The 27523-nt window shown below is 58.1% G+C and overlaps 1 protein-coding gene across 3 annotated transcripts; it reads right to left on the bottom strand.

Annotated features, from left to right (window-relative positions):
• KIF19 (kinesin family member 19) lies at positions 1-24132 on the bottom strand. 3 transcript variants are annotated; one of them, XM_019650965.1, is made up of 20 exons: positions 23435-24132; positions 21621-21701; positions 12998-13108; positions 12270-12357; positions 11822-11958; positions 10670-10795; positions 10153-10347; positions 8627-8773; positions 7341-7463; positions 5578-5743; positions 4798-4972; positions 4524-4689; positions 3644-3914; positions 3433-3554; positions 2848-2981; positions 2476-2581; positions 2195-2282; positions 1235-1632; positions 876-1035; positions 1-638 (listed from the first exon to the last, which is right to left on the bottom strand). In XM_019650965.1, the coding sequence occupies exons 1-20, from the start codon at positions 23471-23473 to the stop codon at positions 505-507; spliced, it is 2967 nt and encodes a 988-aa protein (XP_019506510.1). In that variant the 5' UTR covers positions 23474-24132; the 3' UTR covers positions 1-504. The 3 variants fall into 3 exon arrangements, with proteins under 3 accessions (XP_019506510.1, XP_019506511.1, XP_019506509.1); XM_019650966.1 differs by having other exon boundaries at positions 4491-4689; positions 10210-10347; positions 23435-24131; XM_019650964.1 differs by having other exon boundaries at positions 4491-4689; positions 23435-24131.
• Between the last annotated feature and the right edge of the window lie 3391 nt (positions 24133-27523).

The raw sequence follows: 27523 nt of genomic DNA on the forward strand, positions 1-27523 counted from the left end.
TCAAGACCAACATGGAGTTTTACTGTTAAAAAGGAGGGGGGATCCACTGCCAACCTACAAAACCAGATTCATCCTGCCCCCCCAAAGTATGTGAAGTGCCGGTTGGCCCCTTCTCCACCATGCAGGATGCGCTCGCCCCAGGTGTGGGCCCAGGAGCCCTGTCCCACTAATAACTCCCCCACCCTCACCCCCCGTCTCCGAGGCCAAGTCTGGCCACAGGTCTGTGTAGGGTTTTGGCAACAGGGTTCTGTCCAGGGCTGGGAGGCCAGGGAGCCCTGTCATCCTGGCCATGCCTCCTGAGCGCATCTGCCTTCCCCAGTGGCACTGCATGCATGGAAGGGTTGGACAGGCACCCTCACAATTCCTGGGTCTCAGGAGCCCCAGCCTTCTGAGCTCCTGAGCTCCTGCTCCCAGGTCACCCCATCTGCCCAGCCTCTAGCTCCCATTTTCCGCTCTATCCCATTCAGTCTTGGGAGGCAGGAAGGAGGGTTTGGGCAAGGCCCCTCAGTTACGCCGGAAGCATCCGTCTTTGCTGTGGGTGCTTGTGCCGCCATGGGGCAGGTGGGGCCCACGCGTAGCCTGTCGGGAAACACCAGCTGGGTTGGAGGAAACAGCAAGAGGGGAGGAGTCCCCAGGACCTGCAACAGGGGAAGGGCCAGGAGCAGGGATTAGGATGCTTCCCTCTCCTCTCTGATCACCCAGTGACCTTGAACTCTCTCAGGGCACAACTCCAAGATGCCAGTCCCACGAATATTCTGCAAAAACCCTGTTTCTAGCAGGGGGCGGCCATAGATCAAGGCAGGCAGCTCAACATGCCTCCTCCCTGGGCTGATCAAGGGCTCCCCTGCCCCATTCTCTCCCTTGCTGGTACTGACCGGTGCTCTGTCTTGGAGGGAGTTTGACTTTGGCCAAAGGCAGCGTGACTTTTCCCAGATGCCGGATACCAGGGGTTGGGTGCCCACACACTGGCATCCTGTGGTCCGAGATGCTATCCATGGGACGGGGCCCCAGGAGGTGCGTCTTGGGGCGGGCAAGCTGTGTTGGTTGGAGAACAGTGAGGTGAGGTGAGGCTGCGTGAGGATCTGCTACAGGGATCTGCTCCAGCTAGTATGTCAGACTGGAGACAGAGGCATGGGGAGCGGTGCAGGGCCGGTGCGGGTGCCCTGGAGCATCTGGAGGGATCCAGTCCTCAGTCCCCCACCCGCAAGGAAGGGGCCCAGATCCCTGGCCTCACCCCTTGCCCGGTGACTTCAAAGGACCGGGACCTCCGCTTCCTCCTTTTTGCCTCCAATGACTCCTCCCGTTTCTTGCCCAAGCTTTTCTTCTGGCCTCGCAGCCAGGGCCCAGGGTCATCGCCACGATGCTCGACCACCTGGGATGGGGCCTCGCCTGTGCTGCTGGATAGGTTGTCCTCGCTGGTAGCGTGCTGCAGTGTGGGGCTGGGTGGCCGCTTGCAGGCCAGCAGGCCCAGTGGCCGCGAATCCTCTGCCTCACTCAGGGAGTGCAGGGATAGGCTGCTGCGCTCCATGGAAGGTGCCAGCAGGTGGCGCCCCTCAGTGCCCAGGGCCCTCGAGCGCCTACCGGCAGCCTTCACTGAGATGCACTTGGTGCCTGTCAGGATCTCCTTCTTTTCTGCAGTAAAACAGAGGGAACACCCAGCCTGGGATCAAGGCCACATAGTCCTCTCCCTCCTGCACCTCCAACACCCTTCCTCTGCCAAGGCAGAAATGAATACGAGCCACAATGCCTGCTTTCAACCCCAGCATGCCCCACTTAAGGCCATTTAAGAGATCTGGGCACATGTCTGAGCCTCACTTTCATCTATAAACTGGGGGTGGTAAAACTCACTCCATAGGGTTATGGTGAGGATTAACCGAGATAACGGGCTTAGCCTATGTCCAGGGGGTATGGGTTCGATCTATATTTGCCATTACAATTATTACTGAGTGGAAAGGGGGGCTATGATCCTAAGTGTCACGTGTTACCCATTCTGATTTCTGATTGTGCCCCCAGCTCTGTGTGTCTTTGAGCAGGTGGTTAATCCTGTCTGGACACTGGTGACTCCCTTCATAGAATGGGTAGCACCCAATGCATGGGTGTGCTCAGCAGTGCAGAGGGCTGGAAAGGGCTTTACGCTGGGCGATCTGAGCAGTGTAGATGATACCAGGCTTAGGATGACAGGCAGGGGGCACACCTTTGTGGGACAAGGGGATCTCTGACAGGTTCTCGCTGCTGTCGGGGGAAGAGTTGACTCGGCTGCTCAGGCTGTCCTGAGTGGGAACCTGCAGGAAAAGTGGTTGGGAAGAGAAAGGCATTGAACACAGCAAGGACCCCATGACCCACTCACAGAGACAGTGGGCCTCACAGGTGGCGGCTGTTTTGGAAAGGCCCTATCCCAACAGTTTGGTGTCCACCCCTGTGCCCCCACCCTCAGCAATGGAGTCCATGGGCCCAGCAGGTGCTCAGGGCTCTTACCTCCTGGGTCACCAGGCCGCCGATCTGGATGGGAGGGGGAGTGGTCACAGAGGAACTCTTCACCTGCCAGGCCCGGGGACTGGCCTTGAATACACGGCTGGCTTCACTGAGGTTGGCAGAGGAGGATGGGCACTTGTTGACCAGGCAGGCTGGTCCCACCAGAGGTCCCACCCCCAACCCAGGGAAGAGTTATTTTCATGGCGAGAGGGAGAACTCAGAGGAGTCCGGACTCCAGACCGAGGCCATATTCTTCCTTTTGCTCCTGCTCCGTCTTCCCCGGGAGGCCCTAATCTGGTTTGGCATCCCTGGGACGTCCACGGCCTGTGGTGGCTGAGGCAGGCAGGACTGGTGGGACGTGGTCCCCGGCCTCACCTCTCCATGCTGAGGGGCGGGAGGCTGCTGTGCCGCAGGCGCTGGGCTTCGGAGCTCATCATCGTCACGCTCTCCGGGTCAGACTCCGGGGTCAGTGTGGCTCCTGGTGGGGTAATTCTGGGCAAGGAACTGTCCTGGGGGGGGAGGGGACAGGGGGGACAATCAGAAGACTTGGTCTTGGCCCAGATGTCAGCACAGCGTGGCAAAGGCACACAGGGAGACCAGGGCTACAATGGGGGCTGAAAGCCCCAGAGGGCAGTGGGTTTGTGTTCTGGGTCCCAAAGAATAAGCTGTGGCTGCTAAGCATCCCCAGTGTCACCACCTGATGGTCTGGCCTCCTGGGATGGCATCCGGGGCCATTTGTGATACCTCGGCTAGCCAGCTCTGTCCCTCAGACCCTGGGTGGGGACAAGTGCCAGAGGAGAATGCCCTGGGTTGGGGGCCTTACTTAGGCTTGGCCAGGCTTTGGATGGGGTAAGACGGAAGGGGAGTCAGCTCTATGGGGTACCAGCCAGCCTGGTCCCATGGCCATCGCAGCTCCCCGCAGGCATTGCCTTGGACATCAGTACATGCCCAGGCACCCACCTGCAGGGCCCTAGAGGCCACCCGGTCCATGATGGTGGCCCGCTCCAGGCTGCCCTCCTCCAGCTCCCGCAGGTACACTTCGTAGAGCTCCTCCAGGTGTTGGGGGACGGCCAGGTTGTAGTCTGCTGGGGGAGGGGCAGGGCTCAGGCGTGCCTTCGGACCCTCTGCGGGTCAATGGGGCCCGTGGGCGGCTCCAAGGCACGGGGCCTACCGTCGATGATCTGCCGCTGGCCCTGGATGATCTCTTCGCAGAGGCTGCGGTGCTGCTCCAGGCGGCGCACGGCCTCGCGGCGGTGGCGGAGCGCGCCCTGGCGGAGCAGCGCGTGCGACTGCATCTCTGTGTTCTCCACCTCGAGCTCGTGCACGCGGCACAGCAGGCTGAGCACCTCGCGCTGCTCTTCGGAGCCAATGCGCCGCGGCAGCGTCTCCTCCAGGCGCCGACCGCGCGTGCGCAGCTCGCGGCAGCGCTGCTCCAGCGCCACCTGGGAACGGCGTGGGGTCAGCGCCAGGCAGCGGGCAAAGGGTGGCCCAGCTTGTCCGCATCCCTCCAGGTCCCGGACTCCGAGCTCCCGGCTGAAGCTCCCTTCCGAGGCCCCTTGAAGCTGTATCTTGGGCCTTGCCACAGGGGCTGTTCCTATGTGGCCCCCTCTGTGTCCACCTTCTGGCCGTCCTGACCACAGCCCACCCCCAAACCCCAGCCCATCTGATGAGTCCTCGCGGCTCACCGTCCCCTGAAGCCCCGCTGGTTTGGCTGTGCTCCAGAACAGCAGGCAAAGATCCGTGATTTGGAAAACCCTAATTACAATGTTGACTACCATTTTTCGAGTCCTTAGGATATGAAAGGCATTTACTTAATCTTCCCAACAACCCCACTAGGGCTGTACCACGACTCCCCCCATTTTACAGAGGAGGAACTTGAGGCGCAAAAAGGTTACTAAGCAAAGGTCACACAGGGCTTGTGGCCTGAGCTACCAGGTCTCATTCCTCTCGTCCTGCCCTCAGCCCCTTTTGGCTCTGGCCTCTCAAACCCGCTCTCCCTGTGCCCAAACCCTGGGTACCTTCTGCTTGCGCAGTTTCTTCTGTTCACCCACCAGGGCGGCAATGCTCTCCCGGGCTGAGGCCACCTCCGGTGGCTCAAGGATGTCTGGCTGGTCATCGCCCGTGTCTGAGTCCTTCTCGCTGTCATCTTTGGTGTAGGATTCCTTCCGCTGTTCCTCCCTCCATTTGAGCGCCCTTCGAGACTTCTCATGCTCCCAGCTGCCGCAGGCCCGCCCCGCGGGGGGAGATACAGGATTCAGGCCATGGGTACTGGGCACACTGAGCCCCTCTGTCCTAGGCCCAGGTCCTGGGGCAGGGGCTGCTTACCCAGCAATGGTGAGAAGGTGGCGGGAGGTGTCGATCTGGACCTCCATGGCGTGGTTCTCCAGCTCCAGCAGGCGTCTTCGCACGTCCATCTGCTCCTGGAAAGCGCTGATGAGCTGCTCCCGCAGCTGTCCCATGTCAGCCTGCTCATCCTGCCCGCTGTGCTGTTGGACCTCAGCTGCCCATCAGATGGGGTGTGGAGCTCAGTGAAGAAGGGAGCTTCAGGCCAGGCAAGTCTAGGCCCGCCTGGGACCCTCCCCTCCCTTTCGTCCCAAACCACTTTCTGTCCAACCACCTCCACTAGAAAGACCTCCTAGATTACTACCGCCTCCTACACTGAGTCCTCAGGCTGTGGCCTGAAGGTGATCCCCAGCTCCTCTGTATGAACTGGGCTTCTGCTAGCCCTTACAGCAACCTTGTGTCAACTATAAAAAGGTCTTAGACACTTTACTGCCATCTGATGGAAAACCATCGTTGCAAATATACAAATCTACAAGAGAATATTCCCCTTCTGGTGATTCTGGGCACAGCCTCACAGCCCTACACTGCAACCCTGAGGGCGATGTCCTACACAGCTAAATGCTCAGGTCTCTCTCAGGTGTGTGATCCCATCTAATCTGCAGCGATCACAGCTGATAGAAGGCTCAGAGCAGTTGAGTGACTAGCCCAAGGCTACCCAGCCAGAGTCTGGATTTGAACTCAGCACTGCCTGACCCCAGAGCAATTTGAGACAGCCGAGAAAGGCTGTGGGAGACGGACTGCCACTAGCATAGACCCACATACCTTGGATGAGGCGAACGTCACCCCGCTCCAGCCGGCCCCTGGCCTGACCTCGCCCACCCTGCCCGTCGATCTTGTGCTTGAGTCGCTGGATCTCGCCCCGCAGGTCGGCGATGATGCTGGTGTACTGGGCAATGTGGTAGGAGACATTGAGCAGGTTCTGCTTCACCTGTAGGGAGCACAGGATGGGGGCAGAGCAGGTACAGTCACCTGGGCACCAGGGCGTGCCTGCAGGGTCTTCCTTTGTCTTCTTCCCCCCCCCCACAAGTCTTTCTGGATGAAAGTAATGGCCTCCTTGCTTCCAACCCCACAACCTGTCACACTACCTGCCTCTGATAGAGCCATGCTCCTAATATGCTTTTCCTTCTTGGGGGATGTCCTAATTCTTTCACCTGGTGTCGAAGGCCCAGCACTGTTTTTTGTCTGGACTCACTGCTCCATCGTGAACATTCTGCTCTAGCAAGGAATCATCCTGCTCTCCCCACCCCCATCACAGACACCATCTCCTTCCTGCCTTTGGAACCTCTACCCCTAGTGCTCCCTCTCTTCTGGAATGTCCTCCCCATTCTCCAGAGTCCCGCTTATAGTCTCCAAAGAGCTCCACGGGATCCCACCAGCCCACCGGCTGCTGGCATCATGGACCTGCTATTAATAATATTCTGGGGCTGGCCAAGTGGCACGTTGATTAAGAGCTGGCTTGGGATGCCAGCTCTGAGCAGCAGGGCCCCGGTTCAGATCCCACATATGAGGGCCAGTGACACTGCCCTCTACAGCTAAGATGGTGAACAACAGCTCAACCTGGAGCTGGGCTGCTGTGAGTCGCCGGCGTAGGCTGCAGCCCCTGCTGCAGTGGACTGCCATAAGCTACCGTGAGTGGCCGGCAGCCAGCGTTGAGTGGCTGGCAGCCGGTGTGAGCTGCCAAGAGCCACTGTGAGCGGCCGTCCAGAGGCCAGCGACTGATCTGCCTCACCCAGGAAGAGCGCAATGATAATACCAACATGGGCCAGTGAAGTGACGTCCTCCACAACTAGACTGAAGAACAAAAGGACAGCAACTTGTCTGTTCCCCTTCCCCGATTCCCCAACGCTGTTCACCTCCCCCAATTCCCCAATAAAATCTTTAAAAACAAATAATAATAATATTCTGAACTATCAATGACCTGTTTCAAGGACATGTCTCCTCCCCCATTAAGTTCCTTGAGGGTTGGAATAGACCACAAAAGCACCTGGAACAGTGGCTGGAAAATTGCAGTGTCGGGGGAATGTTCCTATCTCATATTTATCCATTCCCACCCCTCCACACACACAGGTGGGGACAGACTTCCTAATAGATAGCGGGATAATCTCAGCACCATCCCTGCCCAGCTGGGAAGTCACTTAACTTCCTTCAGCCTCCTTTTCCTAACCTGTAAAACGGGGATAGTGATAACGCCTGCCTCATTTGAGGGTCCTATGAGATGATACGTTAAAGGGCTCAGCGTTTATGATGATTAAGATGAGGTGCTTTGATGTAAACGTCTGGGCTGGGGGAGCACAGACCTTGAACAAGAAGGGGACCCTTGGGAGCTGTGGGCGTCCTGGCAGGCAAACAGGTGTTGACGGTGCAGGGAGGGGGCTTGGGGTGACATTTGACTGGGGAATGACGCCAGTGCCATGGTGGCTGGTTCCAGAGAGAGTGCGGAGGAGTGTCAGGGTCTGCAATCAGTGCAGGGCTCGAATCCTGGCCCAGGAAGGTGTGCCCTGGGGGGACAGGCCAGGGGCCCTCACCCTGGTCTTGATGTTCTTGGCCCGGCCAGCGTAGGTCAGGGTGTTCCTGGACTCCTCAAAGGCGCTGCTCGCTGGGCTGATGTGAGCGATCATCACGGTGCGGCTGTTCCCCCCTAGGGAATCCTGGATGGGAGGAGGGTGGCCCGTGGTCTGCTGGGGACCGCCTCCCCTGACCGTGCACCTGTCGTGGTGTGCATTCTCTTTCTCGCCCTGTCTCTCTCTCACACACACTCACTCACACACTCACAGGTCCCGAGCCCAGGTTCCCTCTCCTCCCCTCCCATACCCCCCGCCCCTCCATCCCACTTCCGGTTTCTTCTCCAAATTCTAATTTGAAAATGTTGAGTATCCTGGTCAGGACCTCCTGGCTTTCCCTTTCCTTCCTCTCACACAGGAGAACAAGCGAAGGCAGCAGCCATGGTTGCCTGGGGACCAGAGGGGGCTGCCCTCCTGCATCCCATGACCTCTGGCCCCCTGGCTCTCCATTTTCCGGCTGCTGATGATACTGTTCTTGAATTTGGCCTGTGGACACCCCCTCCCTTGCCCTGGGCGTCATTGTGCCCTGGAGAGTGATGCAGCTGAGTGACCTTACGCAAGCTCCTCACCTCTCTAATCCCTAGCCTCCGCGCTTTTTAAAATTGGCAGTAATTGTGCAACTGTCCCTACCTCCCAGCTTGTGGATGCATTGATGATGGCGGGCATTGAGCAAACTGCAGCTACTACATTACACCCGACAGACACGTCTTTGGATCCTGCCTCCAGCACGCCACTAGTGAGAGCCCTTGGGAAGGCTACTTAGCCGCTTTGTGCCTCAGTTTCCCCACCTGCAAATGGAAATACTAATCCCCCCTAACTCAAAGAATAGTTGATAGCATGAAAGAAGACAGTGGGGTGAAGCACTGAACACAGCCAGGAGTGGACCCCCAAACAGCAGACTCTGTGAGCCATGAGGCTATCTACCTGAACCCCAAATCCAGGCAGCTCTTAGTGCTCTCACACCCACAGCCCAGGTGCAGCCCCTTTCCCTCCCTGCTGCCCACTCACTGGGGAGGGTCACCAGGTAAAATACAGGACACCCAGTTACATTTGAATTTCAGATAAATAATGAATGATTTCTTTTTTTTTTTTTTAGTATAAGCATGTCCCAAATATTGCATGTGACATGCTTATTCTAAAACAAATTTTGTTGTTCATCTGAAATTCAAATGTGGCTGGGCATCCTGTGTTTTTATTTGCTAAGTCTGGCAGCCCTTCCTTGGTGCCCAGCGCCTGGGCCCCGCTGGTACCTTCAGGAGCCGGGTGAGCTTGCTGTCGCGATAGTTGATGTACTTGTTGCCGCTCTTGTCACTCAGTGCGTTGATGCAGTTGCCCAGGGCCAGCAGGGAGCGATTGATGTGGGCCCCCTCTTTCATGCGCTGCCCACGGTTCTGTGTCTGGGGGCGAGCAGGGGGCAGAACTGTGGCCTTACGGGGCAGGGGACAGGTGTCATCACCAATGCCTCCCTGGGGATCCTGGGTTAGAAAACCCTCCCTCATCCTCAGGGCTCTGAAATGTAGAGATGACTGAAGGTCTTGTCCCGCCCTCCTCCCTAGCATTTGAGAAGGGCAGAGGACAAGGAGGACTCTGAATGAAAAGTGACAGACTGAAGGCTTCTGAGTAGGGCTGACAGAGCCTGCTTCTTTGTGTCCCCGAGGCTGGCACCCCCCCCCACACCTTAGTGCATGGGGAAAATGAGATGCAGGAGGGTGGTGGCTTTCCAGGCAGCTGGCCACAGGCACCTGGCTCTAGAGGGCCTCCCAGGCTTCCGGGAGGCAGGAGGAAAGTGGGTGAATGTGCGTGTAGTGAGTGTGACAGCGTGTGTGTGAGACAGGGTGAGAGGGTGTGTATCTGTGAGGGTGTATGGACGTGTGTGAGTGTGTGTGTTGGAAGGCACATTCCTCTCCTCTCTGGGCCTGCAGGGCAGTGTGAAGGCCGACGAGGCTGTGCCCACAGCTGACCATAGAAGGCGTAGCTGCCCAGCCTTCCAAAGCTGGGACTCGCTCCAATGGCGGCAAGGCACACTCTCCCCACTGTCTGCTCCCCCGTGCCCCTCCATGAAAGAAGCCCTGGGGCCTTGCTGGAAGAGAGAGGTGTGTTTCCCGAACCTCACACTGCTCAAGCCCAACCCCACATGTTCAGACACGAAACCCTGTTCATTCTCCCTGGCCGATGTCCTGTCCCTTGCGTTTGCTTGAGTGCTAACAGTGACATCACCCAGCCTCATGGGTCAGGTGACCATGAAGTTCCACTCACCTGCGGGAGGGGGACCTGGGCCTGTACTTGCTGGGTGGTGCTGTTGGCCCAAGGCTGAAAAGCCAGGCAAGCAGGGCTTAGTGGTAAGGGGCAAGTGCTGTTACAGACCTTTTTCTCCACGTGATGTGGTTGGCGGGGCCCTCTCCCAGGCTCTGCCCAGGGCCCCAGACAGGGGATATTTGTCCCCCGATATCAGCTCCCAACCTGGGTCCATTCATTTTCTTGCCTGATCTGTGCCTCCTCAGGGGCAGCCAGGCTCCTTCCCTGGAGAAGTCCCCATCCTCCGTGCCCCTTTTCACAAACGGCCGCTGGGTGTTTCCTCGGATGCCCCACGCCACATTCCCATCCTGCTCCTCTGCAACACCCCTCAGTCCCTTACTCTGGGCACCCCCTCATCCTTGCCCTCCCCCACCCAAACACTGTTCTCCCCAGGCCCACGGGAGCCGACCTCACCCTGTAGGCCCGCATCCCTATCCCCGCTGACATCCCCTCCCCCGGCCCGCAGGGGCTCGGGCCTCACCTGGGACGCCCGCTCAGAGCCCGCCAGGTCAATCATGAACAGACGGCCCAGCCGCACCTCCTGCAGGACGTTCTTGACGCGGCTGCGCTGACGCACGGCCACCTGGAGCACCGCGTGGGAGCGCGACGACGTCTGGTTGGCTGCCGTGGGCTCCTGGGTCCTCTGCCGGTTCCCCTTCATCAGCAGCTGCATTATCTGGGTGGGCGGACGGGAGGGAGGGAAGCCACTCTTGGTGAAGCTCCCACAGGCTGGGCAGGGGCCCAGGCAGGGATGGACTGGCCTTTATGTGTGGAGATGCCTGGGGAAGGCAGCGTCTGTGTGTAAACAGGAGGCTGGTTCCCGGGTCAGTGCTCCAGGGTCAGCATGGGCCAGGGCCATGGACGCAGGCGTGAGAGTCCCCTGCTTGCTGTCATACTCTGTGTAGCAGCTGCTCCCTGGCGTCAGTCCTCTAACCCCTCCTGCCCCCTCAGGGGTCAGTGTCCCTCTCCACTGCCCCCACTGGCTGCATAAGACTTGCCTCTTTGGCATTGATGGTGGAGACCTCGGTGATTCCGGCCACCTGGATCACCCCTTTGGAGTCCTCCCTCAGCTCCAGGTATCCCAGGGCAGGGTTCAGCAGGTCGCGGATCATCTCATTGTAGATCTGATGGGACAGGCGGGTGACCAGTGTAAGTGGGAGACTAAGAGCAGGAGGTCCAGGCGAGGGTCAGGTTCCCCATTCCTCCGGAGTGAGAAGGGGACAGGAACCCACAGGTCCCTTCCTGTCTGTGGGGAGGAGGTGAGGGCTTCGGCACCCACAGGGAAACAGCAGGCTGCCAGAGCCAAGGATACAAGGCAACAAGGCCAAGTGGGACTCCCTTTGCGGGCAGGCTGGGCACTGGGCAGAGGATGGGGACCTGACTGATGGCCAGCCCTGCTTGTTGCTAGGTAACCCTTACGCCACGTCTCCCTGCCGCCCACACCAAGTCCAGCTTGCTGGCAGGGTCAAAAGCATGCTGGAGGAGCAGCTTCTGGTGGCAAAGCCTCGCTGCCCTGCCTGAGCTGTCACCCCGGAGAGTATCAGCTCCTGGAGGGAGCCAAAGGGGCCAGGAGCCAGATGGAGTCCAGCCCACTGGCTCTCCCACTTCTTCTGGCCTCTGTGTGCTCCCACCCCCGCTGACTAATCGCTGCCTGGTGGTAACACTCCCTTAGGTGAGCACCGGGGGCTGTGGCTAGGTAGCAGAGGGCCAGCAGGTTCAAGCCTGTCCATGGATGTACAGTTCTCACCTGCCCCCAAGTACATGGAGCGCCTGGAGGTAGCCTGGCAGGGCAGACAGGGTTGGCTTTGAGGAATCGACCTATGCTGGTGAGGTGGTGAGCCATCTGGGAGGGCAGCTGAGCCTGTGCTCAGTGACAAGGCTGTTTTGGAGTGTGGGGCAATGCGCAGGGCTCAGCTTTAAAGCCGTGGAGTCCTGAGTTTGAATCCCTGCTTCCTCATTTACTGTGTGATGTTTACCTAGTTGCCTAACTTCTCTGAGCCTTAGATTTTTATAAAGTGAAGTCAACAGTGTGTATGGGAGAGCAACAGCGATAAGCGCTCCAGGAAGCTGCCCAGTGACCTGGTCCCAGGGAGGTGGGTCAGCCCTGCCCTATGAGCTGCTTGTCCAAGCTGGTGTGGGGGAGGGCTCACCTCCAGGTAGGACATGGACACCTCATATTCCATGTCATTGCTGGTCTCCTCAATGGCGCGGAAGAGGTCGTTGAGGGTCCGAACATAGATGCCGGGCTCATGGTCTGTGCCCAGCATGGTGTAGGTTTTCCCACAGCCTGGAGTAGAAGAGGTGGGTGGGCGAGCAGGGTGAGCCCTTGCCGGGCAGGGGCTCCTGGCAAACCTGGGTCTGTCCTCAATGCTGGGCCCCTCAGATGGTAGAGAGGTGGGGAGCTGGGAGGATGGCATCATTAGCTGGGAATGGGGCCTCTGGGGCCTGAGGGCCCTGGAGGGTGGGGTTGGATCAGCCGTATCCTTGATTCTGCCACCAGCTGGGGCCAGACTAGCTCTCTGATGGAGAATGAGGGGGCTTGTCCCCAAGGGGACAGTGGGCACCCAGTCCTCTCCTGTGGTCTGGGCTCCTCCTCACCTGTGGGGCCATAGGCAAAAACAGTGGCATTGTAGCCTGAAATGACGCCTTTGATGAGGCTCTTGGTGGTGGCCTGATACACCATCTCCTGTAGGGAAGGGGAGAGCCATTAGGGGCCTGGGACATTGGCAGGGCAGAGCACACACGCCCACTGGCATGTGCTGGCCCCCAGCAGGAGGGTTTGTGTCCTTTGAGCCCTTGGCCCAGAGAAAGGGGGGTGGGGAGTGGGGGGTGGGTGTCTCTGCTTTCACCCCATGGGGGGATGCCAGCCTGAAAGAGAGCTCAGGATACCTGAGACACCTTCCCCCACAGCTGGCTCCTGGCCCCCAGCCCCGGGGACGTGCTACACCTGCTCCTGGGATCGCCCTGCAGATGGACAGGATGGGGGTCCCTGGGAGGGTGTCAGCTTCCCCGAGGCTCTTCTCCCCACACCAGATGGGCTTCAAGCACCTTCCTCCACAGGGGCCAACTGCAGGGTGTGCCGTGCGGGTGCTCGTGTAGGGTGGGGTCTGCAATATCGACCTGGGTGTGTCCATGGGGGGAGGCTGTGAATCCTCCATGCAGGCACGTGCACACTCGTGGGCATGGAGACACAGTAGGTGGAAGCCAGAGGGCAAGTGGTGGAGGGAAGGCTGAGGGTCAGTGGCAGGTCCCCTGAGGGCTCCCTTCTGAGGGGGGCAAAAGTTGTCCCCAGGCCCAGGTGTCCCCAGACCCAGGCCCTCCGTCACCTGGGTAGCAGTGAAGTCAAAGGCCACATCAAACAGGTAGGACTTCTCCCTGGAACGATGAGCCCGCAGGATGTCATCAGGGTCTTCCATTGGGTCCATGAGAACCACCATCTGCAAAGGTCCCCGAGGCAGCCGGCAGTCACCCAGGAACTCCAGGCCCACACTGACCTCACCCCTCCTCACTCGGGATGTAGGCGAGGGGTGGGAGGGGCCAGAAGCCAGGGGTCCACAGCCGGGTCCTGCTGGAGGTCCTGGAGCCCGGCGGCCCCAAGCCCGAACTCCGGGCCCAGCCCTGCCCCCATCAGCTCTCGCGTGTCTGGTCTGGGCGCTTGGGCCTGGATCAGGTCTCTCTTCGAACTGACAATGCCCCAAAGGAGCTGAGAGTGCCATGGTGCCCCAGGCCACAGTGGGCACCCGATTCGGGTCCACTTCTTCTAACTGCAACAACACACCCATGCACCTCCCCAAACGAGGAGTAACAGTAATAACATTTGTTAAGCATTTATTTTGTGTCAGGACCTATTCTGAGCACTTAACTTACACTGACTCCTTTAATCCCTGCACAGTCCAGGCAGTGAGGCCCACTGTTACTTCCACTTTACAGGTGAGGACATTGGGGCCCACAGCAGTGACCTGTCCAAGCTCACACAGCAGCAAATGGGAGAAAGGACCCCAAACCAGGATCTGGGTTCAAAGGCTGCAAACCTTTTACTACCTCACTGCAACCATGAGGCACATGGGACCCTGCCCCACCTGCTCTGCCTCACCGCTCCACACACGCCCCCTCTACCCCCACCTCCAGCCCCAGCCAGCAGGTAGGTCCAGGGGTTGGGTAAAGAGCCACTGGTGACAGGTGACTATGCAGGAGGCCCAGGCTTGGGACTCTTCTCAGCATTCTACATGCAGCCTTCACCACCTGGGCTCACTGCATCAAAACTGGCCTAAGACCCTCAGGGGCCCAGCGGGGCGCTCTTTTGGGATTCTCCACAGAGGAGGTAGGAGGGAAGGGTGAGGCGGCTCCCCAGGAGACCTGACCCCAGCAGCCTCACCCAGAAGTCTCATCCAATCAGATGGGATTCCAGGTAAGCCAGTTAGAGGGGACAACTCCAGACAGGCTGGGCTGGGGCTTTGTGCAGGGAAGGAATGAGGCCACTGAGTTAGGCTCCCCCCCACCCCCTCACCCCCGCAAAACTTGCCAAAGGCTAGGTGGTCACTGTGCTAAGCACAGGTCGTCTGGGGTGCCCACCTGTCCCCAGCCACCTCCTCCGGGCTGCAGTCCCTCTGCCGTGTAAGCATCTTCCAGGATCCAGTTCCTGTCTCAGGCCCTAAAGCCAGCAGCATGAGCCCTGATCAAGTTTCAGGCCCAACTGAAGATAAACCTGCTGACAAGTCTCCGGCACGGGTCCCGGAGGGATGTAATGGGAACCTGACCAGCCATACCTGTTCTCACCTCTCGGGGTGCCAGTGTGGACACAGGCAGGGCCTGAGAGGTGCCCTCCAGGGGCCTTTGGTGCAGGAGAAGGGGAACAGCATACACTGATGCCCATCACCCACTGATCACCTTCAAACGACCTCCCGGCACTGCCAAGTTCATGGCCCCCTGGGCATTTTGTTCCTTTGATATCCAGGCTCCTGAATCAGTGCATTGTCAGCACGGCTGCCATGATCCCCTCTTAAAGAGGGCTTTGTCTGGGTCTCCATCTGTCTAGGCCCCAGCCTGCACCCCACCATCCAGAGCATCTCCCCCTTCTCTGTCCACTCTGGCATACAATGGAGCCCTTGTGCGCTTGCCCAGGTGAACTGGAGACGAGCCATGGAGGGCTGGGCAGGGGTGCTCTGGGCTGCCACAGAGAGCAGCACGGGGAGTGAGGCCAAGTGAACACATTTGCTGGGTACCTTTTATGGACCAGGCATTAAGCGAGGCCCCGGGGAGAGAGGGTGAGGTTGGTTTCCTGCCTGACACTCACAGGTGGACAGAGAGCAGATCATTTTAATAACAAGTGCCAGGCTACAGGAGGCAATCGAAGCATAGAGGAGGGGCACCTGACCCAGCTTTACCACTAGAGGAAGGCTTCCTGGAAGAGGTGGCACCAGCACTGAGTCTTAAAGGATGAACAGGAGTTGGCCGAGAGATGTGAGGTGAGGAGAACCTTCTAGAGAAAGGCATGAGCGAGGCCATGTGGTGAGAGGCAGGTGGTAGGCAGCGGGTCTCAGTTCAGAAACACTGGGGATTCTTGTGAGAAATGCAATGTTGGGAAAGAGCTTCCTGTCCTCACAGCCGGGAATCTCTAGAGCATAGACCCAAGATGGCCACAGAGGCGAGGTATCTGGGTCCCTCTGTGAGCACATGTTGACCCCCGCTCTGGGAGGCTCCTGCACATCCTCCAAGGCTCCCCCTAAATGTTACCCTGGCTGGCACTCAAATGCGCCCAAGGAATGTTTGAATAAAGCTGCCTTTGGGGGAGACTTGAGTGTGTCAGGCGCAGTGCTGAACGCTTTGCACACATTTTCTCATTTTCTCTGACAACTTAGAGTAGGCACTTGCATTATCTCTGGATCGTGAGGAGGAATCAGATTGGTAATGTACCCGGAGCTGCACTGCCAAGCACAGAGCTGCTCGGACTCACAGCTGTTGGGTTCCAGAGCCCAGGCTCCTAACCAGCAGGCTGCCTGCCCCCGCCTCTCGAGTGACGTGTGGACCAACACGGCCTAGCCAGGCAAATGCCCATCTGTTATGGGCTGAAGTGCGTCCTCCCCCAAATCCAGCTGTTGAAATCCCAACCTCCAGGACCCCAGAACATGATCTATTTTGGAAATAGTGTTGTTCTGGAAGTAGATAGTACAGGTAAGGTGGACCCTACTCCAGTATGACTGGTGTCCTTACAAAGAGGGAAACTTGGACATAGGCATTCGTCAAGAGAAGACTGTATGACGACACACAGGGGGAAGATGGTGGCATCTACAAGCCAAGGAGAGGGGCCTGGAATAGATTCTCCCTCGCAGCCTCAGAAGGAACGACCCTTTAGACTTCCGGCCTCCAGAACCACGGCAGAATCGACTGTTGCTGCTGAAGTCACCCAGTCTGTGGTACTTCGTTACAGCAGCCTCGAGAATTGATGCATCACCCAGGCAGGCTCACCTGCTGCAGGGAGGTGGGTGTGGGTTGCCACAACGCCAGGTGAACCCTCAGCCGGCCCCTCCGTCAGCCCTAAGGTGGTGGGCACAGCACTGGCATTCTGTTTCACAACGCTCATGCCCGTGGCACACTGGGCACCCGACTCTGGGAGGTTTCAATGGGGATGTCGCTCACACAGGACGCATAGGGGCCTCCCAGCACTGGTGAGAGGATAGACGGCAGGGCCAGGAGCCGGGAAGGTGGGCAGCTTCCCTGGGGTGGAGGGCTCTGCCTTGCCGTCCCAGGCTTCCTAACTCAGCAGAGGCCCCAGGGTGGCCTCTCCCAACCCCCACCGCCTCTACTCCCAGACCCGCTCTTAATTCAATGTGGATTTTGACCTTTCCACAGTTCCAGACTTTGAGCCCAGAAACCCAAGATCCACTAGGCCAGCAGGAGGGTGTCTAGTCTGTAAACTGTGTCCCCATTAGGGACCAGGCTGGTCCTTAGCATCTCCTGGGTGAGAAGTATTTTGAAGACAGCGTGCTGTGAGTCCTTCCTGCTGCATCCCAATAGGCCGCCGGTGCCCTGAGCAACTCTGCAGTTTGAACCGGGTTCTTTTTTGGCCTCGAGATGGCTAACCCTAGGCCAGGCTTTCTCAGTTGGCACTGTTGACACTTAGGGCAGGATCATTGTTATCGGGAGATGTTCTGTGCACTGTACAATGTTCAGTGGCTTCTACCCACTGGCCAGTAGCACGGCCTCCTCCCAGTTGCGACATTGCCAAATGTCCCGAGGAGCAAAATCGCGCCCCCCACCCCCCCCCCAGCTTAGAACCTCTGACCTAGACTATGCCTCCTGAAGCCTCCAAGACTGGCAGCAAAGATTCCCCGAGAAAGGAGGTGCCACCAGTGGGGTTCAGGCTCGACACTGCTGTGTGTCCTAGAAGAAGCTGCATCACCTTTTTGAGCCTCAAGTTCTTCCAGGTGGGAAGTCAGGGAGGACCAACAGCACCATGGCCTTGAGAGAAGAAATCATACCAACACTGCCAGCCTACACAGGAAGCCCCAGCCAAGAGCTGGAATCTGGGAGGCCAGTCCAGGGAGCCAAGCCCAAAGCTGCTTTATTCTCAGGATGAAAGCAAGGCGAGGCAAACAAAAGCCTGATGCCAGGCAGATATCACCACTCACCTACAAGACGGCCCAGGGCTGTGTCTCTCATGGGTCCGCAGATGCCTTCACCAGAGCCCCGCAAGGAGCTTGTGAAAGGCCGGTGCCCGGGTACTGCCCAGATTCACTGGATCTCTGGGGAGGTGGGCCCACAAAGCTGCCTTTGTAACCAGCACTCTTGCCTCTTAGCCATCCAGACACCAAGTGTAGGAACCTTTGCATCCAAGCAGCGTTATTCACAATAGCCACGAAGTGGGAAGTCCAAATGCCCATCAGCTGACGAACGGATAAACAAATGTGGTGTATCCATCGCATGGAATAGTATTCAGCCACGAAAAAGGGGGAAGCACTGTCACGGCCTACAACATGAGTGAATCTTGAAAACATTATGCAGTGAAAGAAGCCAGACCAAAACGCCACACATTGTATGATTCCATTTATATGAAATGTCAAAAGTAGGAGAATCTATAGAGACGGAAAGTAGATGAGGGTTGTCCGGGGTTGGGAGGGGGCTGGGGAGATCGGTGGGGTGATGACTAAGGGGTGCAAGGTCAAGAACCTTCCAGGCCTCTCCCAGTCACTCTCCACCAGGCTCAGCTCTTTGGGACAATGGGGCCAAGGAGTGTCCAGATGGTGGGTGTGTAGGGAGCCCCTCCCCCAGGCAGGCAAATGGGCTAAAGGCGGCTGTCCCCCACAGCACTCACGGTCTCCACACTCGGCACCTGTCACCTTATGCTTTATTTCTATTTCACAATAGCCTCCCATTTGTGTGGCCACAGCTCCCCGTACAGGAGCTCCTCACCAGCTGGGTGGAGCAGGTTAATTCCTGTCTTCTGATGAGGAAATGGAGACCCAACCAGAATGTGAGGGGGCCTTGCATGGCTCCTCAGACAGGACTCCAGAAGCACAGCGGGGGCGACAGTTGGGCTTTGAGCAGATAAAGGCTAATTATGGGATTATACGTATTGTCAGGTGGCTTAAATCCTGTGGATAAACACAGTCTAGAAAGCTGGGAGGGGTGTCAGCAGGCTGCAGGCTGCAGACACTGGGGTAAGCACGGTGCATACGTTAGCCCACACACACCTTTAAAGCAGGCATGATTTCTGTCCTGAATTGAACTGGGGCCCTAGGACCACAGCCCTGCCAAGGTACCTGGACTGTCCCTTTTCCAAATCCAAACCTAACTCTAGCTTCCTCCGAACCCAACCACGCTGGCTTCTTGTCGCCAGAGGACACTCTGCCTATGGCAGTGTCCACCTGGGCACAGTCTGTTGCTACCATCTCCTGCGTCCCCAGGAGAATAATGCCTAGCTGTTCCTAGGACCCATCGCAGCGGCCCAAGCTAGTGGGTGATGGAGTCCTTGGTCCACATCTCCCCATTCGGGCCCCACCAACTGGTGGGCACCTGCCTCCCTGCTGACCACCAAGGGGCTGGGCCCTCAATAGTGTGACCTCTGGGCTGCTCTGCTCAGTGGCTCCCCATCCCCAGGCCTGAGATGGCTCCAGCAGGGGCAAAGGAACACACATCACAGAGGGGAGAGCAGGGGCAGAGCCCCCAAGCCCAGGCCACAAGAAGCTGGGTTGGGGAGGCCCTCTGTGGGGCTGGGCCATACCGGCCAGATGGCCACGACCAAGGGAGCAAAGGAAAGCAGGTGGGTAATTCCACATCCCAAGCAGGCGTCTCTTTAGAGGCAGCAGGGCACTGTGTAGGCTGACTGGGGCCAACTGCACCTTTGCTGGGAAGAGACTCCATGGCCATGTTGTCCTGGGCACGCTCCCAAACTCATCCCACCAGCCCACGGCTCCAGACCTCAGAAGGAAAGGAACAGAGCTACAACAAGCCAGCTTGCCCATCAATGAGGCTGACCAAGCTTATACACGGAGCCTTCCTCAGGACCAGGGCCACAGGCGACCTGTGAGGGTCACCGGAGAAGGTCGGAGGTCCGGAATGGGGACGGGTTGGAGTGAGAGGCAAGGGAAGTCAGTCGTTCATTTTGCTTCTTGGACCCCTGCGCGTCAGGGCCTTACTGGTCAGAGAGACAGAGCAGTTGGGGGACGGCTGGTTTTTCGGAGGTGCCAGCCTGCCATTTGCTGTGGCTTCTCTCCGACGGCAGGCCAGGCAAGTGCATCTTTGAATCCAGTGGGGACAGAAGAAGCTCGGGGTCTGTGCTGGGAGCCTTGAGCCCACGCTACCCAGACAACCCTCCTCGTGCCCTAAGCTGACAAAGGAGCAGCCCTGTTGGGGCTGCCCAGCCGGGCCCGTCTTGGAGGCACAGCTCAGCCCAATCAGGCCTGACCCCCCTCTCCACTGGCAAGGACAGAAAGGAGCCAGTGTTCGCCATGTGTGGGCATACAATGGGCTGTCCCCAGACCGGAGCGTTTCCATCAGCATCAGTTCATATCTATCAGCCCCCATTTCAGCTGGGAGCCAAGAGCAGCGGAGAGAGAGAGAGCCATCATTGTCCCAACCCTGAAGATTTGATATCCTTGGGGACAAGTTCGACACACAGGGAGTGGCCTTGCCTGGAACGCTTCTCCTCCTGTGTCTCTGGCTCTTTCGGGCTGGCCTCTCTCATCAGCCAACCCAGCAACCCTGGGGACTTTCAGTCGCTAATAGACGACCATAACTCACATCTGTCAGACTCCCACTGCATGCCATGCCCTTGGGAAGCAATGTGCCTACATTGGCCCACAGAGACCTCCTGGAGGAGGCATCACAATGACAGCGGAGGCAGCTGAGGGTCCTAGAAGCAGCCCGCCCAAGGCCACACAGCTGACAAGTGGCAGAACCCACCCTACATGACGGTTCCGTGCATTCCTTCTGCTCTTGCTGACCTAACCAGTTTAGATGGGATCTTTCCAGTCATGCCCTGCTTTCCCCAAGGTGTGTGAGGAAGGCTACTCTTCCCAAGAGGGAACAGAGGCAGCGCAATCAGGAGGCTGGTGCCTCCTGGCTCTGCCATGTCCACAGCTCCACCATCTGAGCTAAAGGGGAGGCTGGAGCGGGCACCTGCCCCTCGGGGAACCCAGAGGCAGGCAGGCATGGCACACTGTGCTGTCCACCTCTGATTTGGACCTTGGGCTTCCTGAGTCCAGCCTGCCAGGCCCAGGCTTAGCAGGTGCCCACTTGTGCCTTTCTCTGCATGGCACAGTGCCATCCCCACTGCTCTGACCCCCCAGCACATCCTGTTGCCTTGATGGGCAGTGGCCTTCAGGAGAAGCGAGTGGCAGCAGCCACGGAGCGGAGGCAAGTGGTCACTCTCGGACTCCCCATAGGCCACGCCGCCATGATGCTCCTACCTGGGCACCAAACCTGCCCCTGCTGCCCCCACCGCTGTGGCCATCCCCACCCCAGCCCCTGAGTCCTCGGCTGCCTACCTAAGGAAACATCCTGGCCGTGGTCTACAGCGTGTGGTCTGGCCCCTTCCCGGTCTCCAGCTTCATCTCACACCTCTTGCCCTTTCTCAGTTGAGCCACATTACCGAGGCGCATCACAATCTCTCTCACCACTGGGCCTTTCACATGCAAGTCCCTCTCCCCGTTCAAATTTCTCCCTTCACACGCACTCCTGATGAGTTCTTCCTCACCCCTCCTGTTTCAGCTCAAGCACCATTTCTTTAGGGAGCCCTCCTTGACCTGTGGGCTAGGTCAAGCCCCTCTCTTAATTAATCTCATAGCACCATGCTTTTCTTTGTAGGTTTCATTGGCTGCACACTCACATCTGTTTGTGAGTCAATTCTTTGATTAATGTCTCCTCCCACACTGGACTCTAAGGTAACGAAGGGAGGTCAGGTCTTTTCTGTTCACCATAGTTTCCCCGGCTCCTAGCATATTGTGGGTGCTTGATTTATTGCCTCCTGTGTAAACAGAGGTGGGACTTGCCCTGCGCACCTCATGATGGTGACTCGAGGATTAAGAGAGCAAACAGACATCCCAGAACTTTGCAAACCATGAACCCTCTGGAGATGGGCTTTAACACTAGACCATATAAATGCGTGCTCTATGAGTAACAGACATATTAAGGTGGGAAAGTCATGTCATGGACACACGGGAGGTATGTGAAACTTTTAGGGCTGGACTAAGGGGATCAGGAAGCACTCAGACTAGGGAAGCTTTCAGCTCTCATTGGATCAACCTAGGAAGGCTTCCTGGAAGAAGAGCCCTGGTTTCCTTGTGGATGTTGCCAGTTCAGTGTCAGCCAAGAGTTGGTGGGTAGAGGAAGGATGGTGCTGCAAGCCACAGGGGCCCTTCCTGTCCCTATCAGGTGAGCAGGTACCTGCCCCCACCAGGTGTGAACAGACCTCTGCCCTGCCCTGCAGCTCCCAGCCACAGCCCCACGTACCTGCTCGTCCACTTTATGGGCGATGAGGGTGGCTCCTTCCTCCAGTTCTGCCACGCTGATGGGCCGAACCCGGAGCGCCACCTGGGAGGGAAGGCCAGATCCCTAAGATTAGACGAAGAAGGCTGTGCTGGGCCACAGAGGGAAGGATGAGAGGACCCCAAGATTCCTCTTGGGCAAGACCCATGGGTTCTCCTCTGTCCAGCCAGCCATCCTAGGCCTCCTTTGTCTTAAGGAAAACTCAGTGGTTTACGGCCACTGCCTGGGTCAAGGGTAGCAGGTCCACAGAATGTGGGCTATGTCTGAGTTTATGAATTTCCCTAGGAGCGTGTGGCTCAGGGAGACCCCCAGGGGAGAGAGCTGTCTGCTCCTCTGGGCTGCATCAGTCACACACCCAAATGAAGCACCTGCAGCTCCCATGGGCTTTGAACTTGGAGCCTTTGGGACTAGAGGAACCTGTCTGTGCATCTGTGAATGATGCACTGCAACCAAAGATACAGGCACTGAGAGCAGCAGGATGGGGCAGGGGGCATAGGGAACTCCCCCTCCTTGTCCTAACCGTCTGTGTCCACGTTCCTACTGGAGGACGGTGTCATCAGGGCCCCTCCTTTCTCTAGTCTCCAGCCAGTGAGAGACGGTGGGTTTTAACTCTGTGCTTGGGCCTCCCCAAAAGAATGGGTGTGTGTGTGCTTCCTCAGCTCATCCAGGGGAAATACCTGCTGGGGGTGTGCGTATAATAAACGGACCCTTCTACTGAGTAGAGAACTTCGCTCTCAGAGGGGCTTCCACTGCCTGTTAGATCTCCTGTGCTGGCCTCCTCAGCCAAACTCCACTGGTCTATGGGACGACCCTCTGTCCCTGCCCTGGTGTGGGGTGTGGGGGAGAGGCACAGCATCAAGTTATTTTCAAAGAGACACATTCCGAACAGCCAGAGAGAGTAGTCCAGGAGCCTGGGGCTTGCCTGACGGCTGGGGCCGGCTTGTCTTTGGAGCAGTGAGCTGGTTCTACAAAGGAGGGTGTGTGGGGACAGCATTATCCTCCAGTTACATTGCCAACCACCTGCTGGTGACAAAGGCCCACTCCCATAGCTCAGAAGTTAGAGAGGGGGCGGTGGCCTTGGGGTCACTTGAGCCTTCTCCCTCATCACTCTGACCCCAACATCACTGAGAATCAGGAATCTGTTTTCAGTCTCTGCCTGCCCCCGCCCTGTCCCCCACTCACACCTCTTCTTCTGCATCAGACCCTAGGGCTCTGGGGGCCACCTTAGTCACTTTCAGCATTTCTCTGAAACATTTAGAGTCCTGACTTGGACAGCATCTGTATTGCAACCCAATAACCAGCCACTCCCAAACCCAGGTCAGCTCCTCTGGTGCTGGAGGGCTCTTGTCTGCCTACCTGTGACCCCCAATCCCTTTAAACTCCTGACCCCATCGGGCTGGCTCACCAGGAAACTCCCAGGTAGGTTAAGCCCACCCTGCCCTTGGCATTTCTGGATCAGAGATCAGCCTTGCCCCGAGCCCCATCTGCACAGGCTTTGGGGGGTGGAGGAGTGTCCCCTGGTGGGAAAGTGTAAAGCGGGAGGGGTTCAAGCTGGGCTTCCTTTTCAGGCCTCATTAGGATGGCCATGATGCCTTCTTTTTTTGACACCCAGGACTTAGGGAAAGTTGCGATGGATAGTCCTATGCCCTTATCTTGAATGTCCTTTTAGTGGGGGCGGGGGGCGGGGGGGGCAGTGAGGGGTCAGGGCTACTCTGTAGAAGGCCGACTGGGTGTCTGGGCTACGGATGGAATCCAGGAGGAGGTTGACGGGGTCTCACCATGAGTTGCTGGTCCTTGGAGTCCCCATTGTCCTTCATGCTCGCGGGGATGGAGGGGCTCAGGCCGCGACAGTGGGCATGGCCAAGCCGCACCCCCACCGCCGCCGGGTCCCCGGCAGCCTCGCCTGAGCTGCTGCTGCCTGACAACCCGAAACCAACAACGCGCCCGCGGCAAAGGGCTCCGACCGGGAGGCGGGGCGAGGGGAGGGCCCCGACGGCGCCGCCCGCCTCCTGCCCTCCCGCCCCGCCCGTGCTGCGGCCGAGAGTCGGCTGCTTCCGCCAGGGGGGCGCCCGAGCCTGCGTGGCTTTCTCGGCCCCTGCCCGCCTGTGCGTCCCTCTGGCCCTCGGTGCGGCCCTGCGTCCGCCAGGCGCCGCCGCGTCCGTTTGGTTGCTCTGGGCGCCTCCCCCGCGCCCCACGGCTCGCGGCCCGGACCCCTCTCCCACGGCCCTCCCACTGCGGCCACGCCGCTCTCTCGCTGGACAGCGGCGCTCCCTGCCCTTCTGGCCTCGCGCATCTGCTGCCTGCCTGCCTGTCCCTCTCAGTCTCTCAGCATCTCCAGGGCGGCGGCTGGCTGCCTGGTGTTTCCACGGGCGCTGCTGTGCATCGTGGCTGTGGCCGGTGTCTCTGGCGTGTCTAATCTCTGTCTCCAATGACAGAGGGGATAAAGAGTTGCCCCTGTGCCCAGGCCACCTACTTGGGTGGTGCAGGGGAGCATTTGCATAACTTGGGCAGTGCCACAGAAGAGCCCGCCTCAGCGTACCCCACTAGCAAACAGCCCTATTGGCAAACCCAGAATCTAGGTCAAGGAGGTTGGGTCTGAGAGCCCATCTGGCTCCCTGCTTGCGGGAAGAGCCACAATACTGTGCAAGAGAGTGTAGGTCAAACACCACAGTCTCCACGGTTGGTGAGAAGAACAGCAATTACACACCCGGGAGCACAGTGGAAAGATTCCCGGCCTCAGGAGGCCCCTGGAAAACAGGATTCTAGTCCCAGCTCTGCATCCAACTTGCCAAACCACCAGGAGCCAGTGTTTCCTGCCCACTCCGGGCCTTCGTTTCCTGGGTGATGGTGGAGCCCCTCCCACATCTGATGGTCCATGTTTTTTGCCTTCTCCTGCCCCCACTGAAGCTGGCCAGGACAGCTCTCCTGCAGAGGCTGGGCAAGGGGGGCCAGTGGGGTTCGTTTCCCACGGAAGGAGCTGGGTTGGGAAGCTCCCCCCCTGGGGCTATCTCAGACGGCCTGGCGCTCGTCCAGAGGCAAAGGAGAGCATGACGCCAGCCTGTGCCCGGGGACTGGCTTTCCCGGCTGCCCCAAGGAGCTTGTGTCTTACAGTTATTAATAAGCTGGAAGCCACCCCGGGGCATTGGGCTTGATAAATAGATGAACCAAGTGAAGCTTGGTGGAAACCAAACACTTCTGCAGGCAGTCCCAAGGTTTTGTCCTGCTCTCTGGCCCAGGCTGCCCTGAGGCTGCACCCTGAGGCTGGCATGCTGCAGTAGGAGTCAGGCAAATTTGAAGGATAGAAAACACACTCCTGGCTTACATTTCAGACCCCTGAATCTAATCTATTACGGTCAGCCACAGCAGGCCCCTGGTCAATTGGACCAGCGCTACTTTTTCTGTTCCTCCACGTGCACAAACTCATCCAGGATGGCCCGGGGTGGTGAAAATAAGAGAAGCTTCTAAGCAGGCGGTCCCAGCCCATCTTACATAGAGATTCATCACGAAGTCGGGACCCCTCCGTTCCTTTTCCACCAAACTCTTACTTTTGTTCTTAAAGATCTCTCAGCGTGAGCTCCGAGGCACTGGGCGAGCGCTCCCTACATACCCTCCACATACAGGTACTGACCGCCCTGGAATCTGACCACCCATCCAATCGCATCGCTTCTGTCCCTCCTCCACATCCCCGCTGCCACTGCCCGAAGGCTGGGACCTCACAGTGTCCCCTCTGGGTGGCCACAGCAGCCTGCATGTTCTGCCTTCCAGTCCACTTCCACCGGTCGTTGATCTAGAAGAGAGATGGGTGCCCCTACTTTACGGAGGTGCTGCCATGGCTCCCCATTGCCTCCCACCTGGAGTCTGCCCGTAGCCCGGAGCCCCGGCCTCCCCTGCCTCATGTTTGGCCTGTCCCCCTCCTCGCACCCCTGCTCCGGCCCTGCTCATCCACGTGCAGCATTCTGGGGGTGTTGCTCTCTCCAGTCACCTCTGGGCCTTGTTCCTGCCTCTTATCCTTGGAGGTCCATCTTTCACTTACTGGTCTGGCTAAGTCCTTCTTCAGGACTCAGCTTACATGCCCCTCCCACCCTGCTGGCTTTTCTGAGCTCACTGAGCTCTTCATCCATTTCCCCCGAAGTTTTCAGGGGGCGGAAGCTCCCTCACTGAATGAAAAGGCCACTGCTGTCCGCTTGCGTGTTGATGTCATCGGTGACTTTTATTCGTACATAGAAATATTTCCCATCACAGATGTGTGACGATGTCCCGCTCCCTCCCAACCCACCTGCAGGTGGAATCCACTAGTTTTCATGAACGCTGAGTACTTTCTAAAGCCCTGTGAAACCTCTAGGGCCCAAGGGACCAAAGTGACCCCTGGCTTGTAAGCTGGACAGGACTACTTAGAGCTTGGGAGGTGAAATGAAAGAGGGCAATTAGGAAACAAACAGCCACTGAGCATTTTTCTCTTAAGAAGCCCAGTATCCCTCTAGGTTTGGGGTTCACATGCTGAAGGGATCCTGAGAAACCAGCTCACACACCATCCTAGTAGCTCCTCCTACTGTCCGCCTACTGACCTGTTATGTTGACATGTATTTCACTAACTCTCCCAAATATCCCTCCACCCGCCACTGCAAGTTAGGTAACAGAGGTGCAGACAGGTAAGAGACTCTGCGGCCATCGCCCTGCTTCAAGCTGCCATCTCCTGTCACCGATACCCCGATGTTTTCCCAGCCAGCCTCGAGGCTGCCCCTTCTAGGCCATCGTCCATGAGCTGCCCAGTAATTTTGTAAAAGTGTAAACCTGACCACACCTCTCCCCTGCTTCTCAATGACCTTAGGAGAAAGGGTGAAATCCTTAACTGGACCTCAAGGCCCTGCCCGCCTGGCCCCTGCGTGTTCTCTAGGCTTGGCCCTGCCCTTCCAGCCCTTGCTCACCACACTTCCGCCACACTGGCTTCTCAGCTTCATTGCACTTTCTCAGGGAGGCCTCCCTGACAGCTCTGTCCCCCCCTAGAATCTTGGTTAGTTCCTCCTAGTATCCCTCTCTTAGCACCCATACTTTCCCTGAGAACGTCACTTTGCACAGCCGTCATTCTATATTTATTTGTATTTGTCAGATCTCCCATTAGCACACAAGCTCCGGGACGGCGGAGTCTGTGTGTCTGGCTTAATGGTCGTTCTGTGCCCAGGGCCAAATACAGTGCTGAGTTGAAGGCATGTTTCCTAGATGGCAAGTGCCTGAGCTGGAGGCAGATTTCAAAGCCCACCCCTCTGCTTGCCCGCAAGCTTCATAGCGTACCTCCGCTGTCCACCATTCCCATTTCAATCCCACAGGCCCTTGGCACTCAGAGGTGCTAGCCCCCTGGGACTGTGGTTCTGGGAGCCAGGGAAGAGCCCAGGTGGGGGTGCTGCTCTGACCCTGTGGGTTGCCAGCAGCCACCTTTGCCTCCCTCTGGCTCAGTGTCATCCCAGGGGCCTCTGGACCCCAGGGGGGTGGGGGGGGCGGGGATGGCATTTTATTTTATTTCTAATAAAGGGCAAGGGGTTCCTTCTACAGAATCCTGCCCTGGGGCCCACTGTACCCAGCTGCCACCCAGAGGGAGTGTGGGACAGTGATTTCCTCATAGCCCACTGGGCTGTCATGGCTGCAAGTTGAAGCATCATCAGTGAAGCGGCACACTTATCAAGCCGGCTGAGCAGAACCGGTCCAAGAGAAGGCGCACGCTGTCCCCAGGTACGTGGACAAGAGGGACCTAACTGTGCTGTGGACACTGGGTCTGGCCCCTGCTTCTGCCACTTTCTGACCCTGCGCCCAGGCCCTGTCACCCACATTCCACATTCCACATTCCACCTCCACGGTGGTGGTTTTCCCAGCAG

Source organism: Hipposideros armiger, unplaced genomic scaffold, assembly GCF_001890085.2.
Source record: "Hipposideros armiger isolate ML-2016 unplaced genomic scaffold, ASM189008v1 scaffold_150, whole genome shotgun sequence".
NCBI classification, from domain to species: Eukaryota; Metazoa; Chordata; class Mammalia; order Chiroptera; family Hipposideridae; genus Hipposideros; species Hipposideros armiger.